Raw genomic sequence first — 25,994 nt, forward strand, 5'->3', positions numbered from 1 at the left:
TTAAATGTATTTATTTAAGTGTCTGGCAATCACAATGCATAAATAAATTAATTAAAACTAAATAATGAATGGAGGAATGAATACAAAGGAGAATAAATAAAACAGAAATATCAATTTGCCACATTTTATCAATTAAATTATGCCTACATTTAATGTCATATTCATTTATTTATTGAGTCATTTATTTTATTTTTTTGAGATGTCCCAAAATCACAAAACATAGATAAATTACTTTTAAATACATAATACATAAATAAAATTAAAATAATAATAAAAAACACATTAAAGGAGTAATTAAATTGAAATAAGCAGAGAAATGAATACAAAGGTAAATAAATACAGAAGCAAGTCTTTACTTCAATTTTTTATTTATATGAGAGTCCAGAAATCACAATACATAGATACATTATTTAAAAAAATAATAATAAATGCAAAAATAAATAAATGAATTTAAAAATTAATAAAAAGTAAATAAAAGGGATGAATAAATTGGAAAGTAAATAAGCATTGAAATAAATACAGAAGTTATCAATTTATGTCACATTTTATCAATTAATGTCTGTGTTTATTTTTAATATTATATTTGTTACATTTAATGGCATATTAATTTAGTTAGTCATTTATTTATTTATTTTGGGTTTTGGCAGCTTCCATCCTCTAAAGCCAGGCAGTGGTGGAGGAAGCATTCAGATCCTTAACTGAAGTAAAAGCACTAATACCACACTGTCAAAATACTCCACTACAATTACAGGTTGTGTATTTAGAGCGTAGACTGTATATAAACATCTTTATATAGCGCACAGTTTATATGCATCTATGATTCAGAGTATTTAGTTTCATGCTGTCAGTGTTTTCCTGTTCTACATGATGGTTTTGGACTAATATCACTGCTGCATTAATGTATATGTGTCATTTTCCTGCTGTAGATGTTTCAGGTTGTGCTCATTTTCACTCCTTTATATACCGTTGGGTAGTTTAATTGACAGCAATGCATCATATTCTGTAAGATCATCATATGTTTGTAGCATGGGTGTCCTGTGAGAACCAGACATCTCTAAAGAGTCAGAAAAACGGTCTGTTGTCAGCTTTGTGACGACGACTTTTCCAGCTGATCCAAGAGGGTTTTTAAAGAGTTTATTTTAGCTTAAGAAGGAAGAGAATTTTCTCAACACACTGGGGGACATTTCATCCTTCAGTTTATCAGAAACATTCAGGACCAACACATCTGGAGGTACATGGTTTTCATTGGACAGGAAGAGGATGAAAAACTGTCACCTGAAAAGTAACTAAAGTTGTCAGACAAATGTTATATTCATGTCTTCCACATGGACAGTCTCATAGTCTCAGTGTTCAGCTCAACAGTTCAATAAGAGTCTGTGTCCTCATGATGATGATGATGATGATGATGATGATGAAGGTGGTCCTCAGAGTGATTACACATGTTCAGGCCTTGGCATCAAGCATCTCCAGTAGCAGTTTGTGGAGGGGGACACAGCGGTGGCGGTGTAGCCGCAGGAAGGCCTGCACGGCTCGGTCGGCCGTCTGCCGCAGCAGTGGGAGGCTCATCAGCAGACGACCTGTCCGGTGCTGCTCTCTGCGGGACGACTCGTACTCCTGCAGGGCCTCGTGGAGCCCGTCCTGGAACCTCTGCACCAAGTCTGGACAGTCGACCGGGTCGGCATCTGACAGATCAGAGAAGAAGACATCAGGACATTTTCTCAAGGGCTGTACTGAGGAGCTACAACGATTAATCAATCAACAGAAAACTGATCTGCTACTATCAATTTTTTTTATAGCTATAATGTACTTTTCTAAAATGCGAGAATTTGATGCTTCTTATGTTAAATATGAATGAAAACTAAATATATTTGGGTTTTAATAATCAAACAACATCAATAATCAGCTCATTAAATGACTCTAAAATGTTTCTATTTTATACTACTTTACACTTCTATTCTGCTTCATTTATCTCACCACTATAGTTACTTTACAGACTAAGATTTTACATGAAAATACATATATTAACTTTATAAAATGCAATGCAATGTTAAATATTATGCAAACCCATGGAGGCCTGTTGCTGCCAGAAAATGAAATTTTAAAAACTAGTGTTAACTTAAGAATAACTAAAATAAAAACACTTGTGTGTTAAGTACAAATTTAAGTCAAAATTTGAACTTAATGTAAGTCAAATTTTGACTTTTTTTTTTTTTTTTTTAATTTTAAGTCAAAGTCAAAATTAAAAGTGTTATAATAAGTCAAAATTTTGACTAAGTAAATCAGTACTGATATTAAACCACAAATATGAGATATTAGGTCAAAATTATTATTACGTTTTTAATAACTTTATACATAAAAATGTTCATTATTATTGTTTAATAATTTTGTCAAACATTTATTGAAAACATAAAAGATGTCTTCACAGGGCAAACTATAATTGTTTACTAATACTGTACCTAAGTAAACATTTAAAATGTTATTATAGCTGCATTACAAACATTTATTAAATGGTTAGAAACTGCTTATAAATGCTAAATAGGTGGATTTAAAGTGTGTTTCATTGTTCTGTATTGTAGTTTTGAGGTGAAGGTGTTTTATGATATTTATATAGTATTCCTGAAAATTATATAACAGAGTGCAGTCTGCTGTGATTTTACCCCAATTATTTATTGAATAGTGTGTAATTTATTTATACTTTCTTGTGTTGTAAACATGTTTTAATATTTTTTTATGTTGTAGCCTAGACATTTTCATTTCCACAATGACTCAACTTCAAAATAAAAGACTAAAGGAGGGTACAACTGTTGGTCAAGTGGGAGTTAAAAAAAGGTCAAGGTCAGCCTGTGGGTGTCTGTACAGTGCACGCACAAACACACTCTGTGTCCTCAGGGAGACAGTTAACAGTTTATAGATCCAGAACCGAGTCTATCAATACACTTTATTGATCCGAGGCTCAGACAGTGGGAGACTGACCAGACTTCAGCTGGAGGTGTCCCATCATGCACTGCTTCAGCAGGAGCGTTTTGTGCAATCATACACTGCCAGTCAGATGTTATTGATCAGCTGTTAGCCTCAACAAAGTGCCTTATGTACCTTCTCCTTCTGTGTCATAGAGCTCACGTGTTACCTTGAAATTACTCACACTGTAAAATAGCCCCCAACAAAAGCACTATTTCCTCCTGTTTGACACAAACTACAGTGAGCAGCTGTTTTGGGAGATTTTGGAAACATGAAATTATTTGTTAAAGCTTTACTTCTTCAGTAGGAACCAAAGGGCACGTGTTGAATAACACTTTGTGAAGAAAAAAAAAAAATCACTCCAAAGACGACCCCCTTCCCCAAAAATTTTCGGGGCTAATCAATACAGCGCTGCTTCAGCTCCCAGCCTCTGATCAATATCAATAAACACTCATCTAGGATCAATAATTTCAGATCCCCCTCCATCCTCCCCCAAACTTCTCCTCTTTTTAAATTGTAAATCAATATGAGTATTCATGCTGCTGCTTCTGTTTTATGTTGTTTCTGTGTCTGGGGCAGATCTGCAGTACAGGGGGGCATCAGGGGCATCTGCCACCCCATTGTGAGGTTTATCCCCTCTAGTATAAACAGACACTCTGCAGGGAACTTTGAAGAAGTGACACTTAAGGGCAAATCTATTTGATAAAGCCACAAAATATGACAATAGAAAAATGGAAGTAATTTTAGGAATATTTTAGAAATATTATGTTAAAGCTTAGTTACTTAGCCATGTATGAAAGTATCAGTTCCAAGATATAAAAATACACTCACAGATATTCAAAACCCCTTAGTAAACCCTTACTCTAAGTAAAAGTATTACTAGCTAAATTTGTTTAAAGTATCAAAAGTAAAGAGCTCGTTATGCGAAATGGCCTCACTCAGTGTTTTCTATATATATATTACTGATGGGAGTAAATAAGGAAGTATTATAAAGAGTGAGAGTGTGCATACAGAGACAGGTTGTGATTTGTCTGGATGGGTCAAACAAACACAGGACTTTGCATTGGGAGATGGGTGTTTGTGTCCCATGTGAAACCAAATGTACTTTGACTTATTTTAGGATACGTCAGACAACATGATTTGTTTTCTAACCTAACCTACGCATCTTAACTTGTCTAAATCTAACTTATGTAACTTTACTTGCCTAAACCTAACCTATATGACTTTACTTTCCTAAATTTAACCTGCTACGTAACCTTACTTTCGTAATCCTAACCTATGTAACTTTCATTGCCTTAATCTGACCAATATAACTTGACTTTCTTTAACCTAACCTATGTAAATATACTTGCCAAAACCTAACCTACGCAACCTTACTTACCTAAAACTAACTAACTTACCTAAAACTAACTAACTAACTACGTAACTTTACTTGCCTAAATTTAACGATGTAACCTTACTTGGCAAAGCCTAACCTATGTAATTGTACTTTTCTAAACCTGACCTATGTAACTTTGCTTGCCTTAACTGAATCTATGCGGCTTTACTTTTCTAAACCTAACCTTCGCAACTTCGCCTAAATCTAACCTATGTTACTTTGCTCTCCTTAACCTTTTCTACGCAACGCAACTTTACTTTAAGTACATAACATGACAAAACCATTTGTGGAGCACTAATTTGTTAGATATAATACAAACTGTTGTATGAGGATACATTGTTTAATTTCTAAGAATGCAAAGTGTTTTTTAAAGAGATCAGATGTTTTTACATGTAAAATCTTGACCTGAGAAGTAACTACAGCTGTCAGACAAATATAAAGGTTTAAGAAGTACAATATTTACCTTAAACCTACGTAAAAGTACTGAATCTACAGATATTTCAACAACTGACAAATCATAGACATCTGAAATGTGACCAAAAGGTTGGAAACGACTGATTTAATCTTTACGAATGACAGGATTTTATAAATATGTATGATTTGGGGGTTTTTTTAATTTGAAAAGTAATGTAATACCACAGTTTAAAAATACTTCAAAAGTCCTGCATCCAAAAAGTTACTTAACAGTACAGAAATATCAGGTGTCATATTATTATATTATGATTATAATTGCATTAATGTGTTCATCACTTTAATGTTGCTGCCACTAATGTGGCAATCATATTAATTATTTTATATACTGATAGGTAGTTTAATATTTAATATCATTAACTATATTCTGTATTAATAATCTGAATCAAATAAATGTAATGCAGTAAAAAGTACAACATTTCCTTCTGAGATGTAGTGGAGTAGAAGCAGGCTATAAAGTGTCATGAGAAGAAAGTGCTAGTAGTAAAGTATATACTTATATGTATTCATATACATACAAACATATATTGTCTTTTAAATGCTTCAGTACCCGAGTTAGCGAGTGCCATGGCCTTCAGGGTCACCACCTCCTCTGGGCTCAGGTTCATCGCCTGGTATTTTGCTGTCAGGTGACGCAGTGCCTCGTACAGGTCAGCCAATCCCGCGGCTCGACACTGAGCCTCATCCAGCCGCAGGTTACCAGCGAACACAAGCTCCTCCCCTGCTGCACCCTGTGATCGCCAGGCCACGCCCACAAGCAGCGCCTCCATCCAACCACTCTGCAGCAGTGACATCTGGTCGACCAGTGAAAGCCCAGAGAAACCTGAGAGGGGCGAAGCAGAGCAAGTGTTATTCAGGTGTGTCAGGCAGCATGGACGATAACCAGGTCATAATAAACTTTATCTTGTAAATGTGAGATAGGATCTAATAAATAAAGTGAAGGGTGTGGTAACTTCCAGGAAAAATCTTGTAATTTAAAAAATATCTTGTAACTGCAAGAAAATGTTTTTGTTTTTTTGAAAATTGTAAATCAAACAAAAAATCTTGTGAGACAGGATCTCGTAATTAAAAGATAAGGATGTTTTAACTTAAAGAAAAGGTCTCCAAATTAAAAAAAAAAATCCCAGAAATGCAAGACAAGATTTCATAACTTCAAGTGAACTGAAAGAACATATTTCGTGATGAGAGACAAGGTTTTGTAATTAAAAGAAAATTTGTCAAAATTACAATAAAATTTTCCTGACTGCAAGAAACGATCTTGTGATTAAAAAACTAATTTTGTAAATTAAATAAATATCTCGTAACTGTGAGATGCCATAACTATAAGATGTAATTGTGCACGCAGAAGAAATTGCTATGAGCTCTTAACTGAGCATGCAGCGCTGTGTGAAAAGTTTTTAGGAGATCCTTTGTGTGATTTGAATGTGTACCTGGGATCTGTTTGGCCCAGCCAATCAGAACCAGCAGCTCCCGGTTCAGGAGGTCACAGAGGGTCAGCAGGGTCCGCAGGCTGCTGTCATTGGTGGAATCGTCCAGATTGGCAGCTGGTGGGGCGGGCTCTGTCAGCAGTAAATGGGAAATCACCTTGTTTCCTAAAAGAAAGGCAATAATAATTAAAGATCGTACTCATGCAACGTTTTAATTTAATGCACACTTTTAGTTCTTTATGTTAGAGCGTCTCATGTGAACTCACTGCTGCTGACAGGATGACTGTACGGCGCTCTGCTGTATAAACTCAGTCCAGACTCCACCCGCCTCTTGTACTTCTGCCGTCCTCCTCTCACTCGGTCCATACGAACTCCTGCAACAGAGAAAGGACGTTACAGTCAGAATCTGTTCAGTGAAGGAGACACAAAATGACTATGAATGATGCAGCTATGACTTCAAAGAGTATTTCTTTAGACTATAAGTCAAACATTAACACTGCAGCACCAAGAGCGCATCTTTGAAGTCATTTTCAGTCTCTTTGAGGTCTTTCAGGCTGCTCATGCACTGTTCATACATGTACCTATGAAAAGTTATGCACCCAAATTAGATAACCCATGTAATCAGCCAGTAATGTATAACCCACACGAGAGAGCTACGATGTGCGCTGACAGCTGTAAAGATGGAAGGAGAGTTAAAGTCTGCATGAGGATGTAGGTGGGGGTCAAACAAACACAGGTCTTTCCCCCGGGAGACCAGTGGTTTTTTTTACCATCTTCATAGTCTTCATTTTCCTAAACTTAATCTATGTAACGTTACATTGACGCCTCTTTTCCACTTATGTACAGTATGTGACTGGTGTCTGTATATCCATAAATATACGGATGATGCCTCTAGTGTCCAACGCAGGGAAGTGCATTTCCTTACAGATGGATAGAAACCTGATAGAAACTACCTGTAGCCATGGGGGAGAGGCTAATTTTGTCTGTGTTTTGCCATCCAGTAGTTTGGAAAATGCGCTTGGAGCATTACCTGGACAAAAAGAGGACAAATACTGTATGGCAGCAAATGAGTGAAGATATCGGCGTGCCAGGTATGCTCCATGTTTTGTGAAATTCTTATTAAAAAGACGTATGAATGGCTGGGCGGAGCATTATGATAATCTGACTGTATATAATGTAAACCTTGTGGTCACTGTGAGCATCTTTGTGGTTGTTTTCAGGCGTTGAAGTCGTGACAAGTCTCTAAGTGATTGTTTTGCATCTCTTTGTGGTTGTCTGTGACCTGTAAACTGAGTTTTGCGACTTTCCAACAAGACAGTTTAACAGTCTCTACAAACAGAGGCTCATCAACACTGCAAAGACTCATGGGTAACCACTATGACAAACTCAGGGGACGTACCCTCCCTCATCATCCCAGCCTGGAGACATTTCTGGAAGCGGCAGGCCTGACAGGCTTTCCTCCTCCGCTTGGTGATCTCACACTCGTTCATCACGGGACAGCTGTACTCGATGTTGCCTAGGTAACCACAAACAGGAAGTACATACAGGAGGGTAAATAACATCACATCAATGACACAGCTGACTACAGTGTTCATATTGAGCGTGCAAAGATACAACAATAACTGACACAAATAAACATGTTTTTTGGATATTAAGATTATATTTCTTCCTACTTGTTTTTATATTCGTGTGTCTGTTCCCTCCATCTGTGTCATCATCAACAGAATTTCTGCTTCACACACTAATCAATGCACTGAGCGCTGCTTTATTGATCAGCTCTGCCTATTAATTCCCATATTGATCAAACCACACACTGTGGTTCTCACCTTGTATGGTCCTCTTGAAGAAAGCTTTGCAGGCCTCGCAGGACGCCACGCCATAGTGATACCCAGAGGCAAAGTCACCGCACACCAGACAGAGCCTCTTGGGCCCCACAGCACCCATCGATGACAGGTAGTCTCCCCTCAGGATGGAGTCCACCTGCGAGACAACACACTCAAGTCTCTGCTGCTTTCCTTTAAATACTGTCTGAGTGCGGCTCATTGGTTTCTACTGAAGACTTATATTTTTAACAAATATATCGTTTCGTCAATAATTTCATAAAATGTATTTTTTTTAAAACAGGGAGAAATAGTGAATTTGTTGGGGACTATTTTCAGCAGCGGATCAATCCACATTTGGTGCTCCAAGAGATGGTGTATGTGGGGTTGAATCAAAATAACCTGCAGTGTGTGTGTTCACAGTGTGGCTCATTGACACAAATGGACACAATAAAAATGTTCTTCACCTGTGCTGAAAATGAATCGGTCTGCGACACTGAAAAACACACCGAAGTCCCCGACACCACAGCGCTGCCTCCGACGCTTCCTCCACTGGAACTGGATCCTGTTGGGGAGTCGGGCTCCGCTGCTCCACAGAGGGGGCTGTAGGAGGAGGAGGAGGAGGAGGAGGAGGCCGGGCTGGGGAGGAGGAAGGCTCGGTGTGAGGGGCTGAGAGCAGGTGTGGTGTCCAGGGGGAAGGAGGGACTGAGGGGGGAGGAATGGAGGAATGAGGCCGGAGACCGAGCTTCATCAGCAGGACAGGAGGAGGAAGAGGAGGAGGAAGAGGAATCCAAGAGGCTGAGGAGGAAGACAACAGTAAGAATAAACAACTGGAGCTCAGCAGCAGTAGTGATGGAGATAAGTTAATTCAGTCGCCAAAAAGGTTGGCAGTGTCCGTTTCTGCAAACAAACGGATTCTTTACATCTGTACATTTTTTTGTAGCCATTACGTTGAAACTTTACATTTCTCAACAACGCTGTGGTTAAGGTGTGGTTAGGTTTAAGCACAAAAACAGACTGGTTAGGGTTAGAAAAGATCATGTTTTAGCTCAAAACACCCATGTTTGGTGGTTCAAATGCCCCTCTGAAACAGCCAATGTGTCGGTATAAAAAATATACATATTTAAAAAAAACAGGTTCAGTAAGAAACACAACAAAACAAAATGCCACTGGTAAACACAGTAATATGTAACACCAAGGTCCAGTAGTAAAAACACCCAGGTTTGGTGTTACAAATGCCACTGAAATATTCTGCGAACGTCGTCCAAAAACAACCAGTTTAGTCATTTGTTGGTCTTGAGCAGCGGTCTGCAGCGTAGTAGGTGTCTCGCCAAGGTGTCAAAAAACAAAACAAAAGGTATCTACTTCACCAAAATTTAATTAACCTCCTATTAAATCATGTGTTCACCTGGGAGGATGTCTGGTCTTTAAGTTAAAGCTGCTCTGTGGAGGTTTTGACCACAAGTGGCGCTGTAGAGTTTTTATGAGTGTTTGTTTTTGTTCTGTTGTTGTTCCTTTGAACTATGTAGTAATACCACCATGTAGAAATACTCAGTTAAAGTAAAAGTCCTGCATTCAAAATCTTACTCAATTAAAGTAAAAACTAAGCGAATTAGTGGGGTTAACCTGCTCATATCAGGAAATTAAACTGGTAGTACAATTAAAACTAGTAGTGAATATTTTACATACAGTACTAAAACTAGTGTTGGCACTACAGCTGCTATACTGCTGTACTGCTGTACTGCTATACAAATGCAGGTCCATTTACAGCTAATTAGATTAAAGATTAAATCTGCTAATAACAGCAAACTAAAAAAAACATGTTAAAGTAAAAGTTATTGAGAAATGTATTTAATGTTCTGTTGATGTTTTTTTTTTTTTGCATCATTCAGTGTTTAAGTTTTATATTTTTTCTTTATTTCATCTATAAGAAGTTTTTATTTGAAAGTTATTTTCCAGTGAAGTTTACTGTTATAATTAATGTAATTGTTTTTAATAGGTTTAGTTTTTCAGCTGTTTAATGTCACCACAATACACAAAATAAATACACAAATATTTCCTTATATTATAAAACAAATTACAGCTGATTCATCCTCATCATCTTTTTCAACTTCTTCAACTCCAAAAATTCATCATCAGTCTAAGATAACTAGCACAAAAGTATATTTTTAAAACCGCCTCGAACGTCATAGTACAACTTAGTGGTACTGCAGTTGCAGGAAAAAATATTTATAACTTCATCTTAAAGTGTTTAGAGGAGCAGAAGATGTAGAAAAACCCACCGCTGTGAACTGATGAAGTGACAGTCGTCTGTCAGACAGAAATCCTTCAGCTCCATCCTGAACCTGATCCCAGATCAGCTTCAACAAACAAACTGACAAATCCAGCACACAACAGTAAAGTAAAAACCTGCTGCTGTGGTGCGTTCACACAAACTCAGTGAAAGAAGGTTTTCTGATGATGCTTTTAGGTCCAATTAAAAAAGTGGGAGATAGTAAGAAAAGTTCCCCTGAACTCTGACCTTGTGTTTCCTGCAGAGAGGAGGGAAATATGGACACAGATAGACATCTGAGGACTCAGAGGTGTCTGCAGGGTTATTTATCTGTCCTATCTGAAGAGGGCGGGGCCTAGAGGATCAGCCAATCAGCGTGCAGCATCTCCAGTCTGAACAGGGGACTTCTTCTCTCATCTCTATTGATTTGACAGATGTAGGCCACGGCAACCTGAAGCTCCTCTCTGCTCATGTCGACCTGCAGCTTGAAAACATTTTATATTATTATCAATAATAAAAAACAACAGATCAAAAGCATTTCATCAGGTCAAGTTGACTGACAGGCCCATTGTTATACAGAAAAAAATGAAACCTTAAAGTTTAATTAGTTTTACAAAACATCAGTATCACAGCTGTGGACACTGACGTCCCACGTGTTGTTTCTAAGAAACTTAAACAGACTTTCAAAAATTATTTTTAGACCAAAATAAATAATTCTAATTAAGCATTATATCCTGGAAATATGTAAATATCCTTGGAAGACGTTTTGTTACATACACTTTTTTTAAATGAAGTAATATTTTCTTTTACATTTTATTTGACATATTTTCATGTATTTTACATATTTTTTCATCTATTTCTACATATTTTTAATATAATTTACATGTTTTATTTGTTTTCCTTTTTATATTATGAACATTTTAAAATGTATTTTACATATCTTTATATATCTTAAATATTTTTCATGTATTTTTCTTTCTTCTTTCACTGGGAATTTTTCTATTTTTCAATTTAGGATTCTTGACTTTGTCAGTACTTGTTTTTCTTTTTCCTGTCTGCACTATATTTATTGCATTATTATTACTGCACCAAAACACCACAAGGCAACATCTAATAATAATAGCAATAATAATTATTATTATAATTCTTATTTGAAGTTACAAAGTGTTTCGCATGGTTGAACATGGATTTAAAACAATGCAGGATTGCACACAACCAAACACAACCAAAAAACAAAACAAAAAAAGGAAACCCCAACAATAAAGATAAATGCCACCAAACGAAACAGATAAGCAAAGTTTACAACCAACTGCCCAGAAGATGCACTGAGGAAAATAAAATAAAATCAAACAAATATATGTATGTGGAAACCTATGATAAATTAAACCTGGTCCTAAAAAGAAGATGTATAAAAAAAAGTCGTCTTGCTCGACCAACAGTCCAAAAGCCAGAGATGTTCATCCTCAAACATCCTGTCTTTTTTTTGTTCTTCATGGTTTTTGTTGATGAAATAAACACTTCCAAACTCACTGGTGTGTGTGTGTGTGTGTGTGTGTGTGTTTACAGCAAACAAAGAAGAAGAGCTGAGTAAACAGCAGAGATGTGCTGACGTCACGAGGCTGAATCAGAATCCTTCAGTAAATCAATAAGTGATTGGTCACTGACACCTATCATTCAGTTGATTTATAAATAAGTAGGAAATTTTACTCAGTGGCTTACCAGAGAGCCAGTTATTTATTCAAATCATTTATTTCAAGCAAAAACACCGAGAACACTCTCTGGTTTCTCCGATGTGTGACGGCTCCTCGAGACCTCAAGACCAGTTTCCTGCTCTGGGGAGTGTTTCATTAGGAGTGATGGAAGTAAGGTCGTCAGTTTGTAACATGGCCAGGTGGAACCATTCACAGTGTTATGATACACCACTGGTTGGACCTGACAGCACCAGTCTCGGCAATATGATACGCGGAGGGCAGTATCAGCGTCAGTTGCAGCGGTATGATATGCGGATGGACGGCATCAATTTGAAATGCTGCTAGCAGCGACGTAATATGAGGAGCTGGAAAGTCCCTATAGGGTGGTTGGGAGAGGTGGTGGGTGGGTCCAACAAACCCTGGACTTTCACCCAAGAGCCCGCTGTTAACTTCCTGTATGAATGCTGTCTCGCCTCGTGTCACACCATCCACCGTCCCCTTGAGTTTGGCTACGTCCATTATTTTTAGACATGTTGTAATGAATATGATGTAGAAACTTTTTTGTGTTTGTTTGAACGTGCTTGGCATTATTATCTCCATCAGATTTGACTACTGGCTAACCAAAAGGTAAGCAGGTGACCAGCGTAGCAGGCACAGGTAACAGAGCATGTTTCCCACAAGACGACACCCTGTCCAACACGCCATGCAACAAGTCCTCCAACCTATCTGACCATATAGATCATATGGTAGTTGGTCCTCTGCCTTAAGCACCTCCAGAAGGACATCAAACTAAAATATGTCTGGAACTGGCCGTGGTAGCACTTTAGCTCCTGTACGTTGAGAAGATCATCATCACTGGATGCTGAATTCATTATTTTTTTCTCAAGAATGAGCCGATGCAAATCAATCAGGCCCAGGGCAAGTGTGGCGGGCTCTGAAGAAATTTTTGTAGTGGCCAAACAGTCTAATTACGCGGTCACGTGATGCCCTGCAGCCCAAAAAAACACTTTTTCCTATTGACTTACATTGGGAAAGATACATCTGCAAATCAGTGGATACATTTTTTTGAGCATCACAGCCCCAGCAAAATGACTAGTTTCACTATTAGGATTTAATCAATTTGTTCTGAAAACATTTCAAAAATCTCAAAGAGCCGGAAGATTAATTAATTTTATTCCCAGTCAAGTTAGCAGAGCGCTAAACCAAAAGTTAGCCGTTCTGCCGGAGGGAGTAAGATGATCAGCTGCACTCGCTTGCACTCTCTAGTGCGCCTGCTCAATGGGCCACATAATGCGGAAGCAGTGCCGATCATCCAGGGAATTCTGTACACAGCAGCTGAACCATTTTGGCTTCATGCGCTGCTGAGCAACTCTTACAGAAATGAGCACGGCTCTGTGTTGCAGCTGTCCCAACCTTGCAACCCTGCAGGTGTAAATATTCAGCAGTACGTATTTCATGTTTTCCTGTTGTTTATTCATCACGCCCCCTGGTGTGTAAAGGCCTGAAATAACTGAGATATCATGGCCTGAAAATGAAATAAAATATGTGAAAAATATTGAAGGGTTGCGTTTAGGGCAGATACAATGAGAGAGAGCTGAGGATTAACACACACACACACACACACACACACACACAAACACACACCTGATGGTCAGTGTGTGGGTGTGTGTGTGTGTGTAAATGTGTGTGAGGGTGCTGAAGCAGCAAGATGTGACAATACACACACACACACACGGTGTCGTAATCTAACCCCCAGACGTAAAGGCAGCTCAGCTCAGTCTCACCTATATCTGTTGTTTCATAAGAGCGACATAACGAGGCCTGTCTGTCTGTCTCTGTCTGTCTGTCTGTCTGTCTCTCTGTCTGACACGTACTCTTCTTTTGTAGAATGCGTCTATAATTATTAGCCTGTTAATATTTTTATGATTCATACTGTAAAACCCTCTTATGAGTTATTCTTAAGTTTTATATATTTGCACTGCAGCTGATGTACAACAGTTTCACCATTGGGTTAAATAAAGTTTGTTCTTAAACTTTTACAAAAATAACACCTTTTTGTTGGTTTGTTGTGCAGGCATCATTTCTTAAAACAGACATAAGTCCGGCCTGGGGGCCAGCTGTGGCCTTCAGGCCAGTATCATCCCCCTGCAGAGCTGGAGAGCCACCGTTGTAGATGTGTACTTGCACGAGTCCCCAGAGCCACCATTTCGGACACGCACATAGCTAGTACGCTAGCTACAAGAAAAGTTTTCTGCCTCCACTTTAAACAAACAATTGCAAATACACGTTATTTTTACAACATCGATCAAAGATATATATTGAGCAACCTCCATCCATACAGCATAAAACTGAGGGTCTGGAATTCACACATGCACACTTCTAAATACGTGGCTCTCCGGCTCTGCAGGGGGATGTTTCTCCTGCGGGCTGATTTTAAATGGCCTGCAGCTTGTCTTTTAAAATACACCTTATGGGGCCCATCACACAATATTAGTTAATCAAACAGGATCACTTTGCATTTTTCGGTTCACCTCACAATGGCAGGTCCATAGACTGTATGTAAAGATGGAAGAGGCGTCTCCACTTACCCCCACTGTACAAAAATGAAGCCAAAATATCCTAAATCTATCCTAAAAGATATGGCTGCCATCTTACACTAGTGATGTAATTTGGAACCAGATTCTGCGCAGTAGGGATCTCCGCCAGCATCGAGCTCCTGCCTATACACCCATCCAAACAATGACGAGCAGTGCCATTGTTAGTGAGCATACTGATCAGCACACACAGCTGTCAATCATTATCTTAATCCCCGCCTCTTTCAACATCAAATTAAAAGTTACAACCAAACATCAGAAAAATTAACACTTGATAAGAGCTACCTTAAATGATAGAAACATCTCTGGGAAAAATTCACTGCCAGCCGACTGGCTCTTGAAACAGGTGACATGCTTTCTAAAACCAGCTGCCGGTGATTTGACCAGTGGAGTTGCAGGTGACACCACCAGCCAGCTAGAGTCGAGCTCAGACCGTCCAGTTCAAACCGCTTCAACCTGTCTCTGAAACATTCTAAAACGTTTTTGTCTTGTCGTCAATCATTGGTCTGAGCTGGGCTATAATCTCAGACTGAAACGGCTCGACTCTGTTGTTAAAACCGTTAATAACTGTTGAGTAACATTAGCAGTGTGATGCTAACACTTAGCTCTGTCGCTGTGTGTTTGACTCCAGGCACAGAGCTCCGGCCCCGCAGCAGTGGTGTCATGATAAACAGAGAGAGGGAGACGGATCCGACAAATCAATACGCTGCACAAAGCTCTACAGTGTCATGTGATTTTACCTGTTTCAAGTAGTTAAAGTTGACTGGACTTAAGTTGCACAGAATTTACAAGGATTAGCTGAATAAGCCTTAACTGTTGTGATGGCAACATCTTGGAGGGACTGTTCCTGCTACAGCAGGTGACTCCAGCGCCACATTTTGCCATGATGATGACACACAGACTCACCTGAAGGTGAAAACAATATCAGTCGTTGTGATGTCACTGTGGCTGGTACCAAAACCTTGCTACCTTGTTACATTTAATAAATACAGCCGTGAAATGATCCTTGAGTGCAGCCAGATAATCTGAGTAAAAATATCCTGAGATAAACGGAGTAAATCTGGATTCACACAGCGATCACACACAAGCTGACCCACTCACCTCAAACAGATCTGGGTCACTGCCGCTCTGAGTCAACGCTGCCTTCACCTCACAGCACCTCCACCCCTGCAAGTTAGAGTACTACAACCACATCGTTGAAATACTCCACAGGGACAAGATGGATTTAAAAATGTATCTTCTGAATTTACGCTAAATTCACATAATTTGGCACTATTGAAGCACTTGGAATTTATTTTAGCATTTCCCTTTTTTCTACTTAATACATCTACTCCATTACATCTCAGAGGGAGATGTTACACTTTTATCTGACAGCTTTAGTTACTTTGCAGATTCCTCCCATGCTGCTTAGCACCAGCTTGTTAGCAACATGCTAATGCAGAACATTTAAGTGATCAACACTTTAATGCATCAATAAAATGCAGTAATATAATATAAATATAATTATGCATCATGATTCCTTTTCCTTTTGGAACTTTTGTGTATTTTGATGCTGATACTTTTGTACTTATGTAAGATTTTGTATGCAGGACCGTTACTTGTAAAAGAGTATTATTAGTCTGTGGAAATGAAACAGAATTATTTAATTATTTTAATTTATTTATTCATTTTAGACCTAAACTTATGTGAGGTTTTTTTTTTGTTGTATTAGGTCATAAATTGACAGAATAGCGGTGGCAGTTGGTAATGCAGTGTGTGTGTGTGTGTGTGTGTGTGTGTGTGTGTGTGTACGGGCCGTTCTGTGAAAGTGAAAGCTGATATTCCGCTGGCTCACAGTTTCAGACTCAGTACTGGGTGAACCTCTATAATCCCATTAATGCTGCCTAAGGGTGAAAGTGTGTGTGTGTTCCTATGCGTGGGTGTGTGTGTGGACAGATTGGCCTATAATGTAAAGTGGTTTAGAGGCCTGGATCTACATTGCAGGCATTAAGGTTATGGAGCCAGGTGGAGGATTAGAGGCGATTAGCACGCGAGTATCACCTGAGGTGACTCAACATACAACACAAGCTGGTTAGCAGCATGCTGGTGCAGATAAAGTGTCAACAAACTGAATGTTGTTCGAAGAACAATAAATTAAACCAGTAAATGATGGACAAACACAGCGCTGGAAGTACAATTTTAAGATGCCTGTACTTTACTTAAGTATTTCTATTTTATGCACCTTTATTCTTCTACTCCACTGCATTTCAGAGGTAAATAATGTACTTTTGACTGCACTATATTTATCTGATAGCTTTAGTTACTTTAAAGATGACAGGGAACATATTACTGCACACTCACTACTTTTACTTAAAGTTCATACGCTACATTCAGCTGATTTCACTTCAGTAAGGTTTTGAATGCAGTACTTTTACTTGTGATGGAGTACTTTCACAGTGTAGTATAAGTACTCTTACTTAAGTAAAGGATTTAAATAACAGTAATAAACTGCAGAGGGCCCCAAAAAATTAAATATTTAGAGACCAACTGCACCGTTTTGGTCACTCACACCTAAGCCCTGAGAAGCAAGGCGATTTTTTTTTTTTTTTTTTTTTTTTAAATTTCCTATGTACAATATACTATATCCCACGCAGGAGATATTATCTCAATATCTCACACATATGAGATAAACTTTTTTTGGCCAACATTATCCGCAAAAAAGAAAAATAAATATCTTATCATTACTTACCCTTTTCTGGACTGAAAAAAAAAAGATAGAAAAAATAATAATAGTAATAAATAAATGTCAGTGTCATCACTGTGGGGACTGCAGAGGGCCCAGAGCAAAACAAACTCAATATTTTTGGATATAACATGTCATCACTTCATCAGTATAGCTTATCAGACATTTGTGTGAAGTTTTTCCATAATTAGTATATGAATTCTTCAGTTACGGCCAAATGTGTTCTGTGAGCTCACACTGACCTTCACCTTTGACCTTTAACCACCAAATTCTTATCAATTTATGCTTCGAGTGAATATTTTTGCCAAATTTGAATAAATACCCTAAAGGCATTTAAGAGATATCATGTTCATGAGAATGAGACGGACGCAAGGTCACTGTGACCTTGATCTTTGATCACCAAGTTTTAGTCAGTTCATTGTTGAGTCCATGTGGACATTTGTGCCAGATTTTTATTTCTTTTAAGGATATTTTTTGGGAGCTTTTTGCCTTTATTTGAGAGGACAGCTACAGTGTGAAAGGGGGAGAAAGAGGGGAGATGACATGCAGCAAAGGGCCGTGGGTTGGAGTCGAACCTGTGGCTGCTACGGCAAGAACTCAGCCTTTTATATGGGGCACCTGCTCTACCAGGTGAGCTAGTGGGCGCCCTGTTTGTGCCAAATTTACAAAACAATCAAGGAGTTCTTGATATCCTGTTCATGAAAAAAGGACAGATGGACTAAAAGACAAAACACCATTATAACAGCTGATTCAAAACTCCTGAATGGTAGTGTACAAGACTTATTTGGAACAGAGCTGAAAACAGATCCATTAACAGGACCGTATGAATGAAGTAAATTATGGATTTTTGTTTCTGTCATAAAGATCTAAGAGGAAGAAAGGACTCTGCTCAGGAACAAGGGACAAAAAAATGATCCCTATGTTATACTGAAATAGAAGTCAACTAGTTCATACAGTCAGACTGACAGTACCTTGCCTCACTTCTTCCCTGACCTGACTTTCACCAGCTGGAGTCAGAGGATTCAAACCAGCAGTCTCTCACATCCTCTCAGCTCCCTGCCCTAACAAACACGAACAAAACACCAACAACAGACAGGTTTCAATAAAAGTGTGTGCAAATATATTTTCATTTCTTGTCATACAAACAACAAAGATAAAAAAGTGAATCATAAACCATAAAAATGAACAATTAAAAAAAAAGAACACCAGAGACTGAAATTTTAAACAATGTACAAAACATCCTGTGTGAACACAAAAGGCTGGTCTCTGGCAGATACAGTGCATGTTATACATCAAACTTTAGGTGATCACATTCTGCATGTTAACTAGATCAGAAAGTTAATGATAAAAAACAATCAACACGCTCTCGTACAGGCTGTAACAGCTTCATTCATTTGGTAACAATATAACAGGATTATTGTGGAGGAATGTTGTTATATACACAGTATGACTGAATGCAGCCTCCACGACATTCAGGAGAGGAAGCCACCAAGTATAAGTACAGACATGTCAGTAATTAATCAACTCAGCCTCAGCCCAGCCCAGCCGCCAGAAGAAAAATCTGGCATTGTACGCTTCTGCAAACCACCACTAAGTTACATTTATACGTTTGACATGGATCATACCAATGTTTCTAAAGTGACGTATATGAGCTGACTTTGTCACTGGGAGGTGGAGGAGATGATGGATGGCGTGTCACCAAGGAGAGACGCCTGCCAAGCAGCGGACCACTGTTCAAGACCAAAAAGCAGCAAACGCTTCGCTGTTTTTCCATCTGGGAAAGTGCCAGGAAAAGCAGTTGTTTTTTACCAAGACATCTCAGTGTTTTGAGCAGGTTTGTAGCCACCAAACGTGGGTAATTTTTTGGGCCTCTAATTATTTGTCCAGAGAAAATAGTGCCACAAAGATCATGTTTTTAAAACCAAAACACCAATTTGTTTTTGTGCCTAAGGGTTCATTCATGCTCAACGTTTAATACTAAGACAGAGACGAACGGAGCCTTCTGTCTATACCCTGCCTCCAGTGCCACTGGAGATCATAGAGGCAGTATAGCATGGTTCAAGCAAGATGTGACCATAGGAGACGTCAAATAAATTTAAATTATGACGGAAAGGAACGAATTGGTAAGATAGTGAAAATAATTCTCCGTACACACGTCGGGATGTGATATCATACAGAAGACCACGGTTAACAACACTGCCTCCATTTAAAGGTGCACTGATACGACCTCCTCCACTGTCAGCTCCTTTGTCGCTCTGTGGAATTTTAACTCTGCCCTCTAGTGCCATCTATTGGCTGTATCTATGCCAACATAAAGTAAACATGAAGTATGAGGGCAGTGATGTTTACAACATGTGAAATGGACATTTCTACTGTAAAACTTGAATTAATAGTCCGGGCTATTATTTGCGTAAATCCCTGAAATCAACAGGCCTATATTTGTGACAGGGCTTTAATTCCTTTAACACAAAACTGTTGGTCAGCATAGATTGGGTAATATAATCAAATTGTTTATTTAAACCAGTATGAATATTACTTGATCTACCCCTGACAGACATCAGAGAAAGAGTGGCACTCGAGGATTACGGCACGCGGCACCAGACACAACAGCACTTTATCCTGTTAAAACAATACTCACAACTTGAAACTTAATTTCTATGAAAAACCCTTTTGATTCGTTTGATCTGAGGACCCTTACGGATTAATGCAATATGAATAACTCACAGGGTAATCGAGGAACGGACACATAATTTGAGGGAGCCAACAACCTGGTCTCATACATCCAAAGAACTTAACTTAACTTGACTTAAAAAAAAAAAGTAACTGCTTGGCAACCAGACCAGGCGTCTAACTGAGACAGGCATTTATTTGTCAAAATGTGTAGCCACACTGGGCTAGTAAAAGGGACTAGGCTTTTAGTCAACGTTTTATTGTACTTTCGCATGTAAAGGATAAATGAGTCTTAAATCTAATCAGACATTAACCAGTTGTTGAAATGTCACATCATGTACAAACGTAACATATATGTGGTTTGTAGAAACGTACGACATCAACCTTTTTTCTGGTGACTAGATATTTAAAAAGTCAACTTAAGGTAATGTTTAAATCAAATTTGGTGTATATGTTTTCTATCGTCAACAAATTTAATGCGCAGATCAAAGATGCAGAAGATGTAAATCTATTAAAAAAAAAGTTTTGTTAGTAATTTCCCAAAACAGACGCTCACTGTAGTTTTTATTAAACAAACAGATGGAAATAGTGCATTTGTTGAGGACTGTTTTCAGCGGCAGATTAATCCGCATTTGGTGCTCTGGTGAATATTTTTGGCAGCAGGACGGTGTGTGTGGGATTGAGTCGAAATAAACTACAGTGTATGTGGTAATGGTGATAAAGAGGGCATATAAAACACTTGTTGGTAGGAAACAATGTTTTGGTTTGAATCTGCATGAAATTTGCTGACAATAAGAAAATTATAGAATATAAACATTCATAGTTCGCTGAATTTGGTTTAGTGAAGATAAATCATGGCGTTGCTGATTAATTAGTTTATCACAGAGACAGTCTTGATTATAAAACTCTGTCAGGGTATATAAATGTACATACTGCATACTGAGAAAAAGACGTTTTGAATAACTGGTCGAAGTAATTTATAAATCACATCTGTAATGGGTCAAAATATCTCAGTCACAGAAAATCCTAATTAATAATCCTTATTTGAAGGATTTTAACGGCATAAGCAGGATTTTAAATTTTGTATTTACACCCAGAAAATGTAGATGAAAAGTAGGAGTATTTAATTCAGGCACCACTGGTTCCAGGAGTAAAAGTCTCATATATTTTTCCCACGAATGCACAACTTTCACATCTTTGAATCAATGTGAAATTCTCCTGCTTGATTCATCCGAACAAAGGATGCCTCTGCTTCTTCGATTAAAACAAACAAACAAAAAATAATAATAATCGAAGCTATAAGATGTTTATGGACATAAAAACTGAAGAAGACAAGTCGGCTACAAGGTGCGCTTAAGCAAGTACACATCCAAGCACAGACTTAGTTCTGAAGTTGTGGTCAATGTTGAGTTATTATGGTGCCCTGTTCTGAAATATATAATTCAGCAATTAAAATTACTCAGCTGGAGGTTTTTGGACTCATCCCGTCAGTATTTCAGTGGCTACAGCCCAGTGAGAAAATGAGTTTTGTAAGTAGAACGACGTCTATGCTAACGAATATGCTGGGTTAGCTCATGAGCTCACAGCAATTGGTACCTTTGCAATTAGCTTCTAGCTAGTGGATGGCTCGTTACTGATGCACGTTTAAATTTAATTTCATCACAACATACCCAGCCCAGTTGCCAGAAGAAAACGCTGGCATTGCACATTCATGCAAACCACAAATAAGTAACATTTCTACGTTTCCTATCAATGTTTTAAAAGTGATGTGGTATATGAGCTGACTTTGTCATCTGGAGGTGGAGGGGATGGTGGACAGTCAGCTAGGCAAGATGGCTGCCAAGCTGCAGACCACTGTTTGAGACAAATGACAAAGTGAGTTGTGACTCAGTTTCCAGAGGCTTTTTAGGCATCAAACGTGGGTGTTTCATAGCGACATTTTGCAGTTTTTCCTGTCATGATTATGCCCCCAAAATCAGGTAGTTTAAGCCAAAGCATGATCTTTTTCTAACTGCAACCAAGTGGTTTTTGTGCCTGAACTAATCCACACATCAACCATAGGGTTAAGTTTTAGTGTATCCGCTACGTAATAATGTACAAATGTCTCAGTGGTTTGCAAAAACCTACAATGCCAACATTTCCTCAGGAGACTTGGGTAACCGTAGTTTTCTAGATGAGGAACAACAAAACACTAGTTACTTCTTGATGGTTAAAGATCTGTTGTTTATGATGGGACAGCTACCATGCTAATGCTAATACATGACTGATTTGCATTGTTTTGGTATCATTGCTGTATTTATTTTTTACTTCAAATAATTAATTCATTAATATTTCTAAAGCTAGATGATATTTTGTCTTATGTCTGCAGATGATGCCCTTCAAATCTTTGTTTCATTGAACAAATTGGGGTTGTGTAAACAGTAAACCTGGTGTTTATTAATGTCGTTCCATATGTTTTCTATCCAGTTAAACCCATAGACTGTATAAAATAATGAACGTAGCCACCGTGATGTCACCCACTGGTTTGTGGGCATCATTCTATAGCCTAGAGTTCAGCATTTTGTCCGTTGCAATCTTGGTTTTCTGTAGCCAGAAATGACCATATTTGGAAGAAATGGTGGAGCTGTCGAGAATACACATTGCTACGCCCAAGCCCCAATAAACAGCGTTGGCTTTGAGGCCAATTTTCGTAGTAGCCAAGTTATGATGCAAACGGTGGCATTACAACATTCAGGTCCATCACGTGACACTACTGAACCCCAAACGGGCCTCTGTAAATTAGTGGATACATTTTTTAGCATCATAGCCCCAACAAAATGACTCGCTTCACCATCCGAATTTGATCCATACAGTCTGATAACATATTTAAAGTCTAGAAGAGCCGCATGTTTAAATAATTTTATCCCCATTTAAGTTTGGGAGCACAAAACCAGAGGTTAGCCGCTCAGTCAGCAGTAGTCTCTATAGCTCTATTGGCCCCGTGATGAGGAAAATCCAGGTAATTTTATACCCGTGAAATCAAACGTTTTTGGCTTCATGCGTGACTAAGCAGCTTTCATAGGAATGAACTGGGCCCTGCTTCCAACACTGTGGTTCTATTTATACATCCATAGTTTTAAAGCCTCAAGTTTGGTGTTTTGAGTTGTTTTTGTTGCCATCTTGTTTTTTTATTTTGGAGCCATCACATAATGAACATCATGCTGTATTGAAGAGGACTTGAAACTAGAGACTGAGGCCATAAATTAATTGGGAAAAGGTTTGTCAAGGTAATAAATCAAGTGGGAAGTAGGTTTATTTTCTCACTGACTTCTATACAACTGAATTTGTTTTTGCCACCAGTTGAGTTGCCCCCTGCTGGTCATTAGAAAGAATGTAGCTGTAAGGCACGTCAGCATTGACTTCACTTGACCCGGAGGCTACGTCCACTTCTTTTTTACCATCTATGGTTAAAATGTAAAGTTGCTGTTTTTCAAACTGATGTGAGCTCAGTGTTTCTCTGCAGCCTGGTTGGATTCCTAAAACAAACAAAAAAAATACACACACAACTGTTTTCTTCTTCTACTTCACATGTCTCAAAACACGTTTTTTTCTCCCGCTGGGAACAACCTACCAGACTTAACTTCAACGCAGTAAACATTCAGAAAGAGTCATGGTCATCATAAAGAACATAAAGATGAACTTTGGCACAGCGTGGTTCACAGCGGAGGCTAAACAGAGCGGGCCTGGAGTCTACTTGAGGAGTTAGCCTGATTTCAACCACTGGTGCTAAACAGGGCTAGACTGGTTTAAACTGACCAGACACTGTGGGGTTTCATCAAAGTTTAAACATTGTTTTTTAACTTGTTCGACACATTTTTGTAGACCTTTATGTGAGGAGATAATGTATGGGGTGATAGAGCAGACTATACACTAGGACCAACTAATGGTGTAATAAAGTGACTGTATGAATAATTTCCTGACTCAAATCATTGTTCATTTTTTATCTTTTTCTTGTATTTTTTGGACAGGTGGGCGATGACAAAGAGAAACTGAGGTCAAGAATGTTTGATTTATATGTGTTGTTGCTCTGTCAATAAGATTGAGGATGTTTAAGTGTATATTTTATATATTGAAAAATCAGATTAAAATCTAATATATTGGGTCCTTACAATGATGAATGTTGGAAAGAGACAGTCCATACAGCCTATTTTTAAAGCTTACACACTGTCTCCACAAATATGTTCAAAAATAGTTTTATCCTCTTTTGCATAACAGAAAAGTATGCAAAACTTCTGCAACGTCATTATATTTCCTCACATTAAAACATTTAGGAGAATTCAGATTTCAGTTTGAGCTAGTTAATCATGTTTACAGTCACTTTACTAAACAATTAATTTATCCTGGATTGTTGCAACAAAAGTTAGTTTTGTTTGTTTCCAGAGATATTTTTTTTCTCTAGACATCAAAAATCTGAGAAAAATCTACAAGGAAATATCGTGTTCACATATAAAGACAAAAAACAAGTTGAAATTTGCAAAGACGTGGAGAAACTGTAGCTAAAAAGCGGTGTTAAATTGGTATTTTATCCAGAGTGACCTTGTGTAACTGGTGCCCAGTCCACCCTTTCCCAGTTAAGTGCAATCTAGACTATTTTAAACCCAGTTCATCCTAACCTGGTATAATCTAGTTTGTCAAATCAGGTCCCATAGCCGCTTTAGTCTAATCTAGTCTAGCCCAGTCTGTTGTTGTGCAGTCCAGTCTCGATTGTCTAGACCAGTTTATACTGGTTTAATCGAGCCCAGTCCAGTCCAGTCTGGTCTGGTCTATGCAGCCACACAGTGGTTTGGCCTGCGGGACATGACGTATCCTCTCCTGCAGACGCAGCGGAACGAGCCTTCGGTGTTCACACAGCGAGCGTTCACACACGGGAAGTCCAATGTGATGCCAGCCTCACACTCGTTTATATCTGTAAACACACACACACAAAATGACGTCACATTTTATGGCGATGTACAAAACACGGTTATGATTATGTAACTTGACATGCTGTCGCTGGTTAGTTACAATAAGCAACATGTGAAGGTCGAAATTTACATATAATGGATGGTTCTTTCTGCAAAAAGTTGGAAGTTGCATAAAGTGGGAAGTGGGAAGTTGCACGAAGCTGAAAGTTGCATGAAGGTGGAAGTTGCATGAAGTGGGAAGTTGCACGAAGTTGAAAGTTGTATGAAGTTGGAAGTTGCACGAAGTTGAAAGTTGCATGAAGGTGGAAATTGCATGAAGTGGGAAGTTGCACGAAGCTGAAAGTTGCATGAAGGTGGAAGTTGCATGAAGGTGGAAATTGCAGGAAGGTGGACGTTGCATGAAGTGGGAAGTTGCACGAAGTTGAAAGTTACATGAAGGTGGACGCTGCACGAAGTGGAAAGTCACACGAAGTTGAACGGTGCATGAAGGTGGAAACTGCATGAAGTTGGAAGTTGCACGAAGTTGAAAGTTACATGAAGGTGGACGTTGCACGAAGTGGGAAGTCACACGAAGTTGAACTGTGCATGAAGGTGGAAACTGCATGAAGTTGGAAGTTGAAAGTTGCATGAAGAGGGAAGTTGCACGAAGTTGAAAGTTACATGAAGGTGGACGTTGCACGGAGTGGGAAGTTGCACGAAGTTGAAAGTTGCATGAAGGTGGAAGTTGCATGAAGCTGAAAGTTGCATGAAGGTGGAAGTTGCATGAAGTGGGAAGTTGCACGAAGTTGAAAGTTACATGAAGGTGGACGTTGCACGAAGTGGGAAGTCGCACGAAGTTGAAAGGTGCATGAAGGTGGAAACTGCATGAAGTTGGAAGTTGAAAGTTGAACGAGGTTGGAAGTTGCATGAAGGTGGAAGTTACATGCAGCAAATGGTTGCCAGCCGGAGTCGAACCTGCGACTGCTGCAGCGAGGCATCGCCTCTGTACATGGGGCGCTGGCACTATCCACTACACTACCGACGCCCCTAGGTAATTTTTTGGGGGGGG

General features: G+C 38.7%; 2 protein-coding genes across 7 annotated transcripts in view; both read right to left on the bottom strand.

Moving 5' to 3' along the window:
• Positions 1 to 543: 543 nt before the first annotated feature.
• On the bottom strand, positions 544 to 10,430 carry esrrd (estrogen-related receptor delta). Its single transcript, XM_049576257.1, has 8 exons — positions 10,337 to 10,430; positions 8,522 to 8,852; positions 8,061 to 8,214; positions 7,634 to 7,750; positions 6,501 to 6,608; positions 6,238 to 6,399; positions 5,358 to 5,630; positions 544 to 1,682 (listed from the first exon to the last, which is right to left on the bottom strand). Exons 1-8 carry the CDS (start codon positions 10,390 to 10,392, stop codon positions 1,444 to 1,446), a joined length of 1,440 nt encoding a protein of 479 aa, XP_049432214.1. The 5' UTR covers positions 10,393 to 10,430; the 3' UTR covers positions 544 to 1,443.
• An 8,000-nt stretch (positions 10,431 to 18,430) lies between these two features.
• Positions 18,431 to 25,994, bottom strand: part of LOC125888716 (latent-transforming growth factor beta-binding protein 4) — a 47,001-nt gene continuing 39,437 nt past the window's right edge. For all 6 annotated transcript variants that reach the window (XM_049576244.1, XM_049576243.1, XM_049576240.1 and 3 more), the window contains one exon: positions 18,431 to 24,948. In XM_049576244.1, the coding sequence (XP_049432201.1) occupies positions 24,806 to 24,948 (143 nt within the window). In that variant the 3' untranslated portion in view covers positions 18,431 to 24,805. The remainder of the gene's footprint in view (positions 24,949 to 25,994) is intronic.

This window comes from Epinephelus fuscoguttatus, linkage group LG5, assembly GCF_011397635.1.
Source record: "Epinephelus fuscoguttatus linkage group LG5, E.fuscoguttatus.final_Chr_v1".
Taxonomy (NCBI): Eukaryota; Metazoa; Chordata; class Actinopteri; order Perciformes; family Serranidae; genus Epinephelus; species Epinephelus fuscoguttatus.

Bases quoted from the DNA above. Each gene is read 5' to 3' on its own strand.
- esrrd (XM_049576257.1), bottom strand. From the start codon at position 10,392: ATGGAGCTGAAGGATTTCTGTCTGACAGACGACTGTCACTTCATCAGT. The intron at 8,853-10,336 runs GTGGGTTTTTCT...CTTCCTCCTCAG, and splicing joins CACTTCATCAGTTCACAGCG to CCTCTTGGATTCCTCTTCCT. The intron at 6,609-7,633 runs GTACGTCCCCTG...TCTCTGTTGCAG, and splicing joins GGCTGGGATGATGAGGGAGG to GAGTTCGTATGGACCGAGTG.